The following is a 14,999-nucleotide window of genomic DNA, read 5'->3' as shown; positions in this document are numbered from 1 at the left end:
TATGATGTAATATGTTCATAATATATGTGGTTATGTTCTTTACTATTAAATATTATTTTTTGCATCTCCCTTGAGGCGGTTCTTGTTACAACACTGAGGAATGGGGGTGGGACCGGACCTTTTAAACTCTCGTGTGTTTCCTGTCCCAGCAAGGGGGAGGAGGACGTCCTCCATAGTGCTGTCAGGATGGACTCCTGGAAACATAATTAACGGTAAGCTTAATACCTATTTTTCCCATCTCCGAGATCTATCCCAATTTATAGTAGGTGTAATAATAAGAGCCTGTCAGGTCGCCCATGCCCTCCAACCCAGCACCATTCACTTACGTATCAATAAATTGTCTAATCAGTGCTGTATAATGGTTTTTAGATAAAAATTAGGATTAGAAAGCATTTATATTGTCTCAGTTTTCTATGCTAATTAGGGCTTTGACTAATTGTTGGGCTGTTAGTTGCCCCAGACAAGTCAGCCCTTTTTCCTTGTTATAATGCCCCTGTGGGGCCCAACGACTAGTGAAAGCCCTAATTGGCATAAAACACTGGGACAATATAAATGTTTGTTTAATCTTAATCTTTACCTAAAACTTTATACAGGGCTGGTTAGGCAGCACATTTACTGATACATAAGTGTATGGTGCTGGTTTAGAGGGCATGGGGGACCTGACTGGTTCCCTTTAACAAATTCCTCCAATTAGAAATGTAGTATAGCTCTAATAAGCTATGCCTCTCTCCTCATGTGCAGGCATTGCAGGACCTTGGGGATCCATGGTTACAACCGCTAATATAGTGAGTTTCTAGTAGTCATAACCATGGATACCTAAGGTCCTGCAATGCCTGCACATGAGGAAAGAGACATGGCTAATCAGAAAAACTATACTACATTTCTAATTAGAGGTATTTGCTAATACTATTTTTATTCTGCCTACTACATATTGGGATAGGATCTTGGAGATGGGAATACCCCTTTAAGGATAAATTACCACTTTTTCACCTGAATACTAGATTGATGAAATCTATGGAACTACTGGAGATGAAGAGCGGTACTGGTACTCGGCAACCTTCAGAATAAAGGAAGCTGCATTGCACAAGCCTGAGCACTGCTTCCTTCACAGAAGTGCCCCATTCTGGCGATTGGGCTAGAAGTGGTCGCCTATGTGTATATGTTAATACTACAAGGGTTGTTTACAATTTGTTTTTGTCTTTTTTGCAATTTTATCTTTTTGAATAGGCAATTTCAGAAGCTCTATAGAAAATTCCTTTGCATCAGGAGTCGGCTGGCTAATTACATTCTGCGCTGACAGTGGAGGTAACCTAATCGCTTCATACAATATGCATTCGTAATGGTGTCTCCGGGTCACGGGCTGTAGCACTGGGTGTAATGGCAGCACTCAGTCACTTATGTCTCTCCGCTCTGTTACCTTCTGTAACTCAGCAGAAGCCTCTGTGCAGCCCCTGCAAGGCGGATAGAAACTCATGAGAGGTTTGTACATGCATTCAGGCTTCTAAAAACTGCAGACGGTACTCGGCAAAGTCACCTACACCAGCCAATCACACTGGGGAAAAAACGCTATTATTTAGTGCAAGTCATTAAGGGAAAGACTTACGACAATTTTTTTTTTTTTTTCATTAGAGGGGTATTCCCATCTCCAATATCCTATCCCAATATATAGTAGGTGTAATAATATCAAATACCTCCAATTAGAAATGTAGTATAGTTCTTCCAATTCACTGTCTTTCCTCCTGTGCAGGCATTGTAGGACCTTTGACATCCATGGTTACGACCGCTAGCAAGTAGCCAACTGTCACTTTTTTTCCAATGGTCGTAACCATGGATACCTGAGGTCCTGAAATGCCTGCACATGAGGAAAGAGACATAGCAAATTAGAAGAACTATGCTACATTTCTAATTGGAGGTATTTGATATTATTTTTTTTATTACACCCCTTACATATTAGGATAGGTTTCTTCTAGATGGGAATACCCCTTTAAAGGAACAATTCCATTAAATAAACATGGTCGTCTCACTGTTTTTTGTTTGTTTTCTTTATTTTTCTTAGTCTGCAGCATTTTCTATGTGATACTTTAATAGTCAGTTTTGTAGAAATCCTGCAGAGAATAAGAGTATTAGTTGATTAATTCCTCTTTTTTTGGGGGGGGCTGCTGGCCACCTGGAGCCCCATTTTATTAGCCAAGGGGGTTGTGACTTTCTAGTAATTTTTGTCCTACTTCAGATATAGGAGCGTTGTACTAGAGCCACACACAAGACAGTGAGGATGAGAAGGGAGGATATGGCTGAGCTCCTGGGACAGAAGATTTATTATACACACATATATATTATGCTATATTTCACATGACGTACTAAAGAAACTATAGCATTATAGTGACTGTAACTGTTTGGTGTCCATGGATTTCTATGTATGGCATAGCTGTCCTGAGATCCTTGCTGGGCAGTACATTAGAACTATGTTATCAGCTTTTCTTCTTTGATCGGTCTCAAAAAAAATAAAAAATTGTTTTTTAATTTAGGCACACCTGTATGTAATTTCCACGGTGCTGTCACAAAAGTGGAATGGATGGCAGCAGTCATTATGACAGATCTATAAACACATAAGTGGGCGGTTTGCTCTTATTATTCTCACTGCTCCCCTGAGTCCCTGTCTTGTGTTAAATCCACTGTACGGGTCCAGAGATCCCTTTTTATTTAGTGGTGATTTTTTTTGGAAGGGGTCTTTACTCGGGGGTGTGGTTCACAGGGTAATTATGCAGAGCAGCCTAATGACACGCCCTGGAGGATCTGAGAGCCGCACCCCCTTATAAAGGTCAAAACTAGCACAAAATAAAAAGGCGTATATATCTCTGGACCTGTATGGCGGTTTAGAAAAAAAAAACCCAGACGGAGTACTCTGAAGCAGGAGGAATAAAATAAGAGCAAAAACTGTCCACTTTTGATCTAAAGGAAGGTCCTCTTTAGCGCAGCACCTGCAACCCTCATCTAGAATTAGTTTGGTTTTTTTTACGCACATTTCCATTGATTTGACACATTGCACAAAGGCATGTGGACTCCATGTTGGTTGCTCATGTAATAATTGACCAGGGCCTACACATGTAGCAAACCCAGAATGGTAAAATCAGTCCTGCCAGCGCCTTTTAGCCTGTTCATGGCATTTTTTCTAAGGTGACGTTATATTATGAATGTGTGCAGAGTTTCCTGCAATCTGAGGGTCTCTCTTTATTCCAGACTGCCTGTCCTCACAGACGCGGTTGAAACTCGCAGGAATGCTTGTAAGTTATTGACAAGGGTGTAAAATCCTGTAAGAGAAAATGTTTTGCTGATTCTTGAAGCCTGACATGTTGGATGGTAAAAAAAAAAAAAATTCCACTTATGTTTCGCTACTAGTGATGAACGAGCATGCTGGGATAAGGTGTTATCTGAGCATGCTCTGGTGCTAAGAGTGACTTCGGTGTGCTCGGATAATATGTTTGAGTCCCCGTGGCTGCTTGTCTTGTGGCTGTTCGACAGCAGGGATTGTCTGTCTGTTAGGTTATCCCTAAATGTGTCGCTGCTATCGAACAGCCACAAGACATGCAGCCGCGGGGACTCAAATATGGTATTCGAGCACCCCAAAGACTCTATTAGCACATAAGCATGCTCAGATAACACCTTATCCCAGCATGCTCACTCATCACTATTTGTTGCCACTTCTCGACCTATGTAGAATTGTTATATCTACCAGTTATAAACTACTTTAAAGGGGTCATCCACTACCAGATAACCCTAACTTAAGCAATTCAGGACCCTAATTAAAATAGATTAGTGTATACTCACCTCCTGTATTGGTGCTGTTCCCCGATCGTGACGTGACTTGTCACCGTCTGGCTGCAGCTCATCAATATTCCATATGATCGGACATCTACGTTGGCCAGCTATGACTGCTGCTGACTAGCGAGCGCTCAGTGGCTAAAGCTGGCACGTAACACAATAATGCTCCAACACTTCCCAGCTCTGGAATCACTGGAACGGTGCCATTGCAGGAGGCGAGTATTCACTGTTTATATTTAAATTAGGGTCCTGAATGAATTAAGGTGGGGTTGTTCGGTCATGGATAACCCCTTATGTCTGGTCTGTTTATGGCACTGTAAAAGTTAGACGCTTGGTCAGGATCTTTTACACTCACTTCTCAGAGGCTGATTGGAAAATAACAGCAGAAAACAGGTGATAAATATTACCCAATATTACGGGAGGCCCCACTCAAGACTGCCTTTTATTAGCCAGAGCCGAGCGTGCGACAACTATCTGTATGGTTCCTCGGTTATAACCGCTAATGACCAAGGGGTCTCTGCACTGAGAGCCGTGCCGATCTGTCAGCGTCATGTAAAGAGGCGCTGTAGAAAATACATCCTGCAAATTCATCAGTTCAGATAAAATTAGATGTCAATAGTGATGGCGATCAGATCTGTTACCATAAAAAATACTAAATTCTAAGTCCACAAGTAGTTTATGAAATGGTTCATCACTTCTGAGACAGACCTGGACCTAGCAAGGGTCTCGTGGGCTATCTTGGGTGCTATCCTGTTGGCGTATAACGGAGTCACAACGCTGTCAGCTGTTAGAAAAGATAAGAATTGCAGCGTACTATTATAATAAAAAAAATGGAAAGTTCTAAAAACAATAACACCATATTTTGTAACTGTAACATGCCTCTTAGCTAGAAAATAAAAATCTTGCTAAACAGTGTTGGTGTCTTATAGAGGCAGCTTCCTCTGTGATCCAGAGGAGCATTGTACAGCGTCCTTCCCGATCACTAACAGAACCGTGCAGCTGCACTGTTCTCTCTCCTCCCGCCCAACACTGATCTATGTGATTAGTGCAGGAAGGAGGAGAGGAAGCTGAACCTGCACATGGCTACAAAGCTGAATGCACATGCCTCACATTGGCACTTGGTCACCTTTATGAACACTGAGGCTGAAGGACCTTCCAGGATATTGATCACCTGCAGAGAGGAAACTGTAAAGTATGGGCAATATGACAACTTTGTACCCATGATTAAAATTGATGTAGGATGCTTGCAGCATAGCTGTGTGTGTGTGTATGTATATATGTATGTGTATATATATATATATATATATATATATATATATATATATATATATATATATATATATATATATATATATAATACACATGTATGTGTGTGTGTTTATTAATTTTGATAGCGCAATTTATTCCATGGCGCTTTACATGTGAAAAAAGGGGCATACATAGACAAGTACAAGGCACACACAAGTACAGGAGGAGAGAGGATCCTGCCCCCAAGGGCTCAGTCTGCAGGGGATGGGTGAGGATACACTAGGAGGGGGGTAGAGCTGGTTGTGCGGCGGTTCAGTAGGTTGAGGATCACTGCAGGCTGTAGGCTTGTCGAAAGAGGAGGGCCTTCAGGTTCCTTTTGAAAGTTTCCATGGTAGGCGAAAGTCTGATGTGTTGGGGTAGAGTTCCAGAGTATGGGGGAAGCACGGGAGAAGTCTTGTATGTGGTTGTGGGAAGAAGAGATAAGAGGGGAGTAGAGAAGGAGATCTTGGGAGGATCGAAGGTTGCATATAGGTAAGTACCGGGAGACCAGGTCACAGATGTATGGAGGAGACTGGTTGTGAATGGCTTTGTATGTCATAGTTTGGGTTTTGAACTGGAACCTCTGGACAATAGGAAGCCAGTGAAGGGCTTGGCAGAGAGGAAAGGCCAGGGAGTAACAGGGAGACAGGTGGATTAGTCGGGCAGCAGAGTGTACGATGGATTGGAGTGGTGCTAGAGGAGATGCCAGAGAGTGGGAGGCTGCAATAGTCAAGGCGGGAGATAAGGGCGTGCACTAGTGTTTTTGCAGTTTCTTGGTGAAGGAATGTACGGATTCGGGAAATGGTTTTGACTTGAAGTCAGCAGGAGGAGGCAAGGGCATGGATATGTGTCATGAAAGAGAGGTGAGAGTCGAGGATCACCCCGAGGCACCGAGTGGGACTGGGGAAAGTGAGCAGCCATTGACATTGATGGATAAGTCTTGTGGAGGGGTAGAGTGAGATTGGGAAAGATGATAAATTCTGTTTCTCAGTCGCCCATGACAGCACACCAGAGAGATGGGATCTGCCCTTCAGGGACAGGAAACCTACAGGATAAAAGGGCGGTACCTCTCCCCTGCATCAGTTTGGTTTCCTGTCCCTGACTGGGAACCTTCTGGACGGTACCTGAGAAGAACTGGAACTGTGAAGAAAGCCTGAAGAATCCGGAACCGGCCAGCCCGAGTCCTGGCAGCGGGGAGGCCCCTGCCACGGCTGGTGCGGTGTCCGAAGCCGCCATGGCTACGACCGATGGGTCCTCAGCGTGAGCGGGGGGGAAGCGCAGCCGCCACTCCGGATAGGTGTTGGGGCTCCCGGCATTCGGCCGCACTCAGGACGCCGGCGTTCCAAGATTGCGCCGCACCGGAGATGATAGGACGGCTTCCGGTTCAGGGGCAGCGCAGTAACCAAGGTGTACCAAGATGGCGCTGCCCCGGAACCGGATTACTTCATTTCCGGGTCCCTGACTGTGCGCGCATGCACAGTAGAATTTTCGGAATGAACGCTTCCTCATCGATGCAGCCACAGGGGAGGGGCTAATAATGAGCGCTTTGCTTAAAAGATGGTGCACATGGAGACTCCTTGCTGCATGCCGTCCCAAGGTAATAAAGCCATGGAAGACAGCGATCAGCAGCTCCAGCCGCCGCAGCAGCAGCGCCACCATCAACGACCGAAACCGGACGCGCAAAAGAAGCGAACCTCTGCTGGCACCCGGAGTTCTCGGTCTGGTATCCATTCCACACAACGTAGCAAGAATTCCAGCGTGGTGAATCAGCTACCATCTACGGATCTCTCTCTTCAAGATCCTACCCCTCCTCCAGAATCGGTACCTGTGGCTGCGTCTGATTGGTGAGTGATCTTCGTGAAAGCTCATTTTTTGTAATTGGGGTCCCTCTTCTCCTTTATCCTAGGCAAAGAAGAGAGCGGCAAAAACAAAGCACAGAACCTGCCCATTGTGCGATAAAGAATTACCGCAATCTTGGGATAAAAAATTATGTGACTCGTGTATTGGTCAAGTCCTCTGTGAGGAGACTCCAAACTTTGCCTCTGAGTTACGGTCCGTAATTAAAACAGAGGTGGAATCTGTGTTTAAAACCCTTAAAGGAGGAAGGAAAGTCAGTAGGGAAAAACCTATTCCTTATAGGAATTCTGATTCCTCCAGCTCTGATATTGTAAACTCAGATACACAGGACTCCTCTTTCTCTTCTTCAGATGACGAAAGGGGAGGTCGTCATTGTTTTCCCCTAGATGAGGTTGACGGCCTTGTTAAAGCGGTGAGGTCGACAATGGGGGTATTGGACCCTTGTCCTGACAAAACAGTTCAGGATGTTATGTTTGGAGGACTATGCCAAAAAAAGCGGAAAGTTTTTCCCCTAAATGAAAATATACAAACATTAATCAAAAAAGAGTGGGAAAAACCAGAGAGGAAAAATGCATCAGTTCCCTCTATTAAAAGAAAATATCCCTTTGAAGAGGAAGCTTCCACTTCATGGGATAAGGCTCCCAAACTCGACGTGGCGGTAGCGAAAGCCTCAAAAAGATACGCGTTACCATTTGAAGATATGGGAACCCTAAAAGATCCTCTTGATAAGAGAGCCGACACCTTTCTTAAAGGTGCCTGGGAGTCGGCAGAAGGATGCTTGAGACCGGCCATAGCAGCTGCATGCACGTCACGCTCCCTTATGATCTGGATTGACAACTTAGAGAAACAGCTGAGGGTTGAGGTACCCAGAAATAAGGTGTTAGACTCTATTCCTATGATTAGAGGTGCCGCGGCATTTCTAGCTGATTCGTCTGCCGACTCAATTAAGTTAACATCTAAATCTGCAGCCCTCTCGAATGCAGCGTGCAGAACCCTATGGCTAAAAAGCTGGCCAGGAGATTTACAAACTAAACACAAACTGTGTTCTATCCCGTGTGAGGGCAAGTTTCTTTTTGGAGAGACTCTGGACGATATCCTGCAAAAAGCAGGTGATAAAAAGAAGGGGTTCCCCAACCTGACTCCAACGTTCAATAAGCGGCCCTTCTGGAGTAGGAAATTTTTTAGGAAAAGACCGCCAAGAGAACAAAACCGCTGAGACGATGGGAAAAGAGAGAGGTTTTCTCTTTGGTAGTTCCCCACGAGATAAGAACCCCCCCCCCCCCCCCTAAGTGACGTCTCCCCCAGGGTGGGAGCGTCGCTGAGATGTAGAACTATCACGTCCCCATCCACAAGGATTCTCAAAAATTCCTCAGACTGGCGGTGGTCATAAAGGGACAGATAAGGGAATACCAATACAGAGCTCTTCCTTTCGGCATATCAATCGCACCTCGCATCTTCACCAAATTGGTAGCAGAGATGATGGCACACCTAAGAGAGGAGGACATTTTAATCGTTCCATATTTGGACGACTTTCTGATTGTAAGCAGCTCGGCCCAACTCTGCAGTCAGCAATGCGACAGAGTGATAGACATTTTAAAAAAACTAGGCTGGCTGGTGAACCTTCAAAAGTCAAAACTGGAACCAACCAGGGTTCAGGAATTTTTGGGTCTCACTTTGGACTCAAGTTCCCAAGAATGTCGCCTCCCAGTTCAGAAAAGACAAAAGATATTACATCTAGTGTCAGAAGCTTGTTCGAAACCATCCATGTCTCTGAGGAAGGCGATGTCGTTACTGGGGTCCCTCTCTGCTTGCCTTCCAGCAGTTCATTGGGCGCAGATCCACACGAGACCCCTCCAGTGGGACATTTTAAAAAAACAGAGTTTACTAAGGGGTCGGTTAGAGGGTCGCATGACTCTAAGTTCGCCTGTTATTCATTCCCTAACCTGGTGGTTAAATCCCACCAATCTATCAAAAGGGATTCCCTGGGTGATAGAAGGCCCTCAGATAGTAACAACAGACGCAAGTCCCACAGGGTGGGGGGCTCATCTGAACAACAAAGTCGCTCAGGGGGTATGGACGAGTCGGGAACTCGGGACTTCCTCAAACCAAAAAGAGCTGAGGGCGGTGAATCATGCACTACTTTTTTTCCTAAGAGAATTACAAGGGCATCATGTCTGAATTTTTTCGGACAACAAAGTAGTTGTAGCTTACTTGAACCACCAGGGGGGGACCAGGTCTCAAACATTAATGGAAACTACCTCCGAAATTTTCAGCCTGGTACAGAACAATTTTCTATCCCTATCAGCCCTACATATAAAAGGTGTAGAGAACCAGGAAGCCGACTTTCTAAGTTGTACCCAACTAAAACAGGGAGAATGGTCCTTGAATCAGGGGATCTTCAACAAAATTACAGACTTATGGGGAGTCCCTGTAATAGACCTCTTCGCAAACATGCACAACAGGAAGGTGAAAACCTTTTGCTCCTTAGATCCCAGAGGGAATCCTCAGGCAGTAGATGCATTTACGATTCCCTGGACACAAACTCTTGCGTACGCGTTTCCTCCCATCATCCTCATTCCAGCAGTTCTGCGGAAAATCAGGGAGGACAAATCCAGACTTATCCTAATAGCCCCCTTCTGGCCCAAAAGGGCCTGGTTCTCCTGGCTGAGGATGCTATCGATCACCGATCCCTGGGTCCTTCCGGATCTTCCGGACCTTCTGTCTCAGGGACCGGTGTTCCACCCCCAGTCAGAGAATCTCCACTTAACAGCGTGGAATTTGAGAGGTCACTATTGACGGATAGAGGGTTTTCTAACAAACTAGTCTCTACACTAATGAAAAGTAGAAAACCTGTGACCACAAAAATATATGGTAAAACTTGGCAAAAATGTTTGTCCTCCTCCGGGGTCAGGTTGCAAGACGGGGTTCCAGTGACTGAAATATTAGAATTTCTACAAGAGGGGCTAGACCTGGGCCTTTCAATAAGTACCTTAAAAGTACAGATATCAGCCCTAGGAGCACTGTACTGTGAAAACATAGCAGCAAACCCTTGGGTGATACGGTTTATCAGAGCAGCCGCAAGGTCTAAACCTGTAACAGTACATAGATTACCAACTTGGGACTTGAACTTAGACTTGTCAGCTCTGACAGAACCCCCGTTTGAGCCCGTAGAGTCAATACCTCTTAGGATTCTATCACTTAAAACTGCCCTCCTAATAGCCCTGACATCGGCCCGTAGAAAAAGTGATCTCCAAGCCCTGTCCGCAAACCCTCCCTTTACACAAATCCTGGATGATAAGGTTGTACTAAAGACAGACCCTGCCTATCTACCCAAAGTAGCATCCACATTTCATAGGTCTCAGGAAATAATCCTTCCTTCCTTCTGTCCAGACCCTAAAAATAGGAAAGAAGAAAAATTCCACACACTAGATGTGAGAAGGTGTCTAATCCAATATATTAAATCCACCCAACAGTGTAGGAAGGAAGGGTCTCTTTTTATCTGCTTCCAGGGACCTAGGAAAGGACTTAAAGCTTCTAAGAGCACTATAGCGCGATGGGTAACAGACGCAATAGCTTTGGCCTACTCATCCACCGGGAACGCCGTTCCACAGGGACTGAAGGCCCACTCTACAAGAGCTATGGCGACCTCCTGGGCCGTAAGGTCAGAGGTACCATTAGATCAAATTTGTAAGGCGGCCACCTGGTCATCTCCTTCAACCTTTTTCAGACACTATCGCTTAGACCTAGACTCTTCATCTGACCTAACCTTCGGAAGAAGGGTTCTGCAGGCTGTGGTCCCTCCCTAACCAATATATCTCTGCAATTCTCTCTGGTGTGCTGTCATGGGCGACTGAGAAAGTCGTAGTTACTCACCGATAACGGTGTTTCTCAGAGCCCATGACAGCACCTGCTTATCCCCCCCTCATCACGTGTGCGGTGAGCACATTATTTTGTGTGAAGTGCCTTTTCATATAGACATGGTGTTTACTTGTTAAGCAATATGATAAAGTTGTATATTTTTTGTTGTTGTGACTAACCTGGAGGACCTCCTATGCTCTGTAAACAAAACTGATGCAGGGGAGAGGTACCGCCCTTTTATCCTGTAGGTTTCCTGTCCCTGAAGGGCGGATCCCCTCTCTGGTGTGCTGTCATGGGCTCTGAGAAACAGTTATCGGTGAGTAACTATGACTTTTGTCCATGTTCAGTTTTAGAAAGCGAGCAGAAAAGAAAGATGAAATGGTGGATAGACATTGTGTGATTTTGGTCAGTATGGAGGTGATGTCAGGTCCAGATAGGTAGATCTGCGTGTCATCGGCAGAAGCGTGTCTATGCGGCAGTGTCATGTGAATGCTGTAGTGAAGCACTATGAGGAGCTGACTGTTGATGTGACTATTATCTCCCTATAGAGCACTTTTTTTCCCTTCCCCCATGACGGCACACCTGAGAGAGGGGATCGGCCCAGTCAGGACAGGAAACCCTACTGAAAATAAAAGGGCGGTACCTCTGTCGCTTCAGTTGGGTTTTCTGTCCTGACAGGGACCCTTGTGCTGAACACGGCGGTGATTCCACTTACCCAGGTCCCGTCCCGGCGTGGAAGAACAGGCAGCGCCTGTGCTTCAGAGTTCGGGTCCTGGATGCGCTGTCCGCAGGTCCTCCGGGTCTCTGCATCCGAGCGGGCGTTTGTGCAGCATGGTCGGATGGCCGGGTTCCTTCCATGGCTGCCACGCCGCCCTCTCTGCCGGCGTCCAGGTGCGGCGGCTGCTTCCAGGTCGCCCGTCTGACGTCACGCGCAAGGAATGGGCGTGTCCGCGTGACGTCGGGGGTGGGCGCCGGGTCCAAGATGGCGGCGCCCATGAAGAAAACGCCGGCCAGTGGATAAAGACTCCGGTGGCGCGGCAGAGCAGGGGAGGGGCCACTGTTGGGCACCGGAGGAGGTGGGGAGTGCAGTGGATCCCCCATAAAAGGGATGATAACCACAGAAGATGCACTCGTGCCCAGAAACTTCATCATGGAAGTGGGGCAGCAAGAGCAGCAGCAGCCGCCATTGCAGCAGGAGCTCTCGCCAGATGCCTTGCTGAGCCACCAGCATACCAGGAGCAGCCGCTCAAGTGGTAGGAGCAGCAGTCGTCCTGTCCGGCAAGATTCATCGGCGTCCAGGAGGAACACTTCACGTGCATCTGTCCAGCCTCCAAAACCGGTACCCTTGATTGTCGGCGGTGGTGAGTGATCTACGTGAATGTCACCCTTATGGTAACAGGGTCCATTTTTTCTGTTTTGATCACTAGGGGTCCAGGAAAGCTAGCGGTAAAACAAAGAACCGAGAGTGTGCCCTTTGTAAAGACCCGCTTGCAGTTCAGTGGCCGAAGGACCTCTGCCCTGACTGCATTAGTAAAACTATACAAGAGACCCCTAATTTCGCCACTAGCCTTAAAGCCATAATGCAGGCTGAAATAAGACTCCTTGAAATTGGCCCTTAATAAACCGAGAAATAGACGCCGTAAGGCGTCTACAGAGTCAGATGCCTCTCAGAGACAGGAGAGTCATAAATCGTCCCGATCTCCCTCTACCTCCTCGGCCTCTGTCCAGTCTTCAGATTCCTCCCAGATATTCCAACAAATCGTCCAAGCCTGGGGCACACCGGAAATAGACTTGTTTGCCAACTTACACAACAAAAAAGTCAAAAAGTTCTCCTTAAATCCAAGTGAACATCCTTTCGCAGTAGATGCCCTACTAATACCCTGGAAGTTTTCTCTGGCCTACGCATTCCCCCCCGATAGTGATGATTTCAGCTGTGATCCAGAAGATCAGAGAGGATCAAGCAAAAATAATCCTCATAGCTCCATTCTGGCCAAGGAAACCATGGTTCTCGCTTCTAAGACAGATGTCGGTAACGGACCCATGGATTCTGCCAGAGCTTCCGGACCTGCTAACCCAGGGCCCAGTGACCCACTTTCAAGTGAAGGGCTTCCATCTGGCAGCCTTGAATTTGAGAGGGCGTTACTAAGTCGCCAAGGATTCTCACCAGTGTTAATCTCCACCCTATTGAAAAGCAGGAAACCCATAACCTCTAGGATCTATGGTAGGACATGGAAAAAATTTCTTGACTTCCTGGGTGAACCATTGGGGGAGGTGGCTCCCGTTGGTCCTATCCTAAAATTTCTGCAAGCAGGATTACATCTTGGGTTAGCAACCAGCACCCTTAAAGTTCAGGTTTCAGCCTTGGGGGCCCTATATAACTGTAATCTTGCCTCAAATAGATGGGTTTCACGATTCATAAAATCTTGTAGTAGATCTCGACCGGTCGTTATCCCAAAAATCCCTCCTTGGGATCTAAATTTAGTCTTAGAAGCCCTAACTAAAGACCCTTTTTGAGCCTTTACAGGAGTTATCACCTAAGTTACTTACCCTACGTGCCGATGTTAAGGCTACTAGTAGAACTGTTTTAAGGGTAAGTGATTTACAGGCCCTGTCAATATGCCCTCCTTATACTCAGGTTTTTTATGACAGGATCGTTCTAAGACCAGACCCGGCGTATCTCCCCAAGGAGGTTCAAAAGTTCCATAGGAGTCAAGAGATTACTTTACCATCATTCTGTTGTAATCCTAGAAATCCAGGGGAACAAAAGTTCCACATGCTAGATGTAAGAAGATCTACGTTACAATACATGTCTATAACTAGTCAGTGGAGGAAAGACCAAACCCTATTCGTAGCCTTTCAGGGTAGCAAAAGAGGGTGTGGGGTAGCTAAAAGTATTATTGCTAGATGGATCAGGGAGGCCATTAGTTTATCCTACTCTGCGGGTGGCACTCCGGTTCCTGAAGGCATCAAGGCTCACTCCACCAGAGCCGTGGCTACCTCCTGGGCAGAAAGGGCTGAGGTATCAATTGATCAAATTTGCAAGGCCGCTACCTGGTCCTCACCCTCAACTTTTTTCAAGCACTACCAGCTAGATCTTTCTTCCTCTGCTGACCTAACCTTTGGTAGAAGGGTACTACAAGCAGTGGTCCCTCCCTAAGGTTTCATTCTACAAAAATCTCTCAGGTGTGCCGTCATGGGGGAAGGGAAAACACCAAGGTTACTTACCGGTAGCCGGTTTTTCCGGAACCCATGACGGCACCCGTACCTTTATCCCCCTTTCGGTGTGCACTATTGTTTTGGGTGCTTTTTTAATTAATATGATGTGATGGATTGCCATGTATACTAACCAGGGGGGCCTCTCATGCTCTGAAAACCAACTGAAGCGACCGAGAGGTACCGCCCTTTTATTTTCAGTAGGGTTTCCTGCCCTGACTGGGCGGATCCTCTCTCTCAGGTGTGCCGTCATGGGTTCCGGAAAAACCGGCTACTGGTAAGTAACCTTGGTGTATTGACCTCTGGTGATGCTGACCCATCTGCTTATTGATTTTTAACCGCGCAGCTTAAAAAGCTGCTTGGGAAGTGTTAATTAGTAGAAAATATAGTTTTCCTATTTTCTGATGTCTAAAACTGGAGATTTTCTTATCGTAAGGTGCGTCATGTAGCCTAAAAAAATACGGTAATCTCTAAAACAAAATCATGAAAATATAAATCTAAACAGATGAATAGTTTGTATACAGGAGCACCTTCATATGGACCTGCTTTTCTTGTAAATTAGGACGGACTTGTGAGCGTTGGATGGATGGACTGCACTGCTCAGCCTGACCTCTGTGACAACCTGGACGTGTCCACCAGCACCACGGCGTACTTCCCACCAGGAGCCAATCTGTCTGATAAAGAGAGAAGAGGTGTTCTGGTAATAGTGATTTCATTGCAGTGGCAGAACGGTCAGATCCAATATGTCTGTGTACTGACGCTCTTCTTTTCTTGGCTCGTTTAGTTCTTCGATTCATTAGACTCTAAAGAAATCTACAAAGAAGTGATGGAACATCTTCCAGATTTGGAGAATCTTTCTCCCGATTCCTTAAAGGTAAGAAGATGAGAAGGTCCACTGGATATGTGCTAACTTTTAGATCCAACTTGAGGAACCACAACAATCGCCAAAACAGGACGTTTTTATC

At 46.0% G+C, this 14,999-nt stretch overlaps 1 protein-coding gene across 2 annotated transcripts in view; it reads left to right on the top strand.

Annotated features, from left to right (window-relative positions):
* Positions 1–14,999, top strand: part of DNAJC10 (DnaJ heat shock protein family (Hsp40) member C10) — a 59,467-nt gene that overhangs the window by 31,464 nt on the left and 13,004 nt on the right. For both annotated transcript variants that reach the window (XM_077272580.1, XM_077272581.1), the window contains exons 8-11: positions 1,228–1,305; positions 3,238–3,281; positions 14,597–14,734; positions 14,819–14,908. In XM_077272580.1, coding sequence (XP_077128695.1) covers positions 1,228–1,305; positions 3,238–3,281; positions 14,597–14,734; positions 14,819–14,908 — 350 coding nt within the window. The remainder of the gene's footprint in view (positions 1–1,227; positions 1,306–3,237; positions 3,282–14,596; positions 14,735–14,818; positions 14,909–14,999) is intronic.

This window comes from Ranitomeya variabilis, chromosome 7 (genome assembly GCF_051348905.1).
Source record: "Ranitomeya variabilis isolate aRanVar5 chromosome 7, aRanVar5.hap1, whole genome shotgun sequence".
NCBI lineage: Eukaryota > Metazoa > Chordata > Amphibia > Anura > Dendrobatidae > Ranitomeya > Ranitomeya variabilis.
This window is presented reverse-complemented; position numbering and strand designations above follow the sequence as displayed.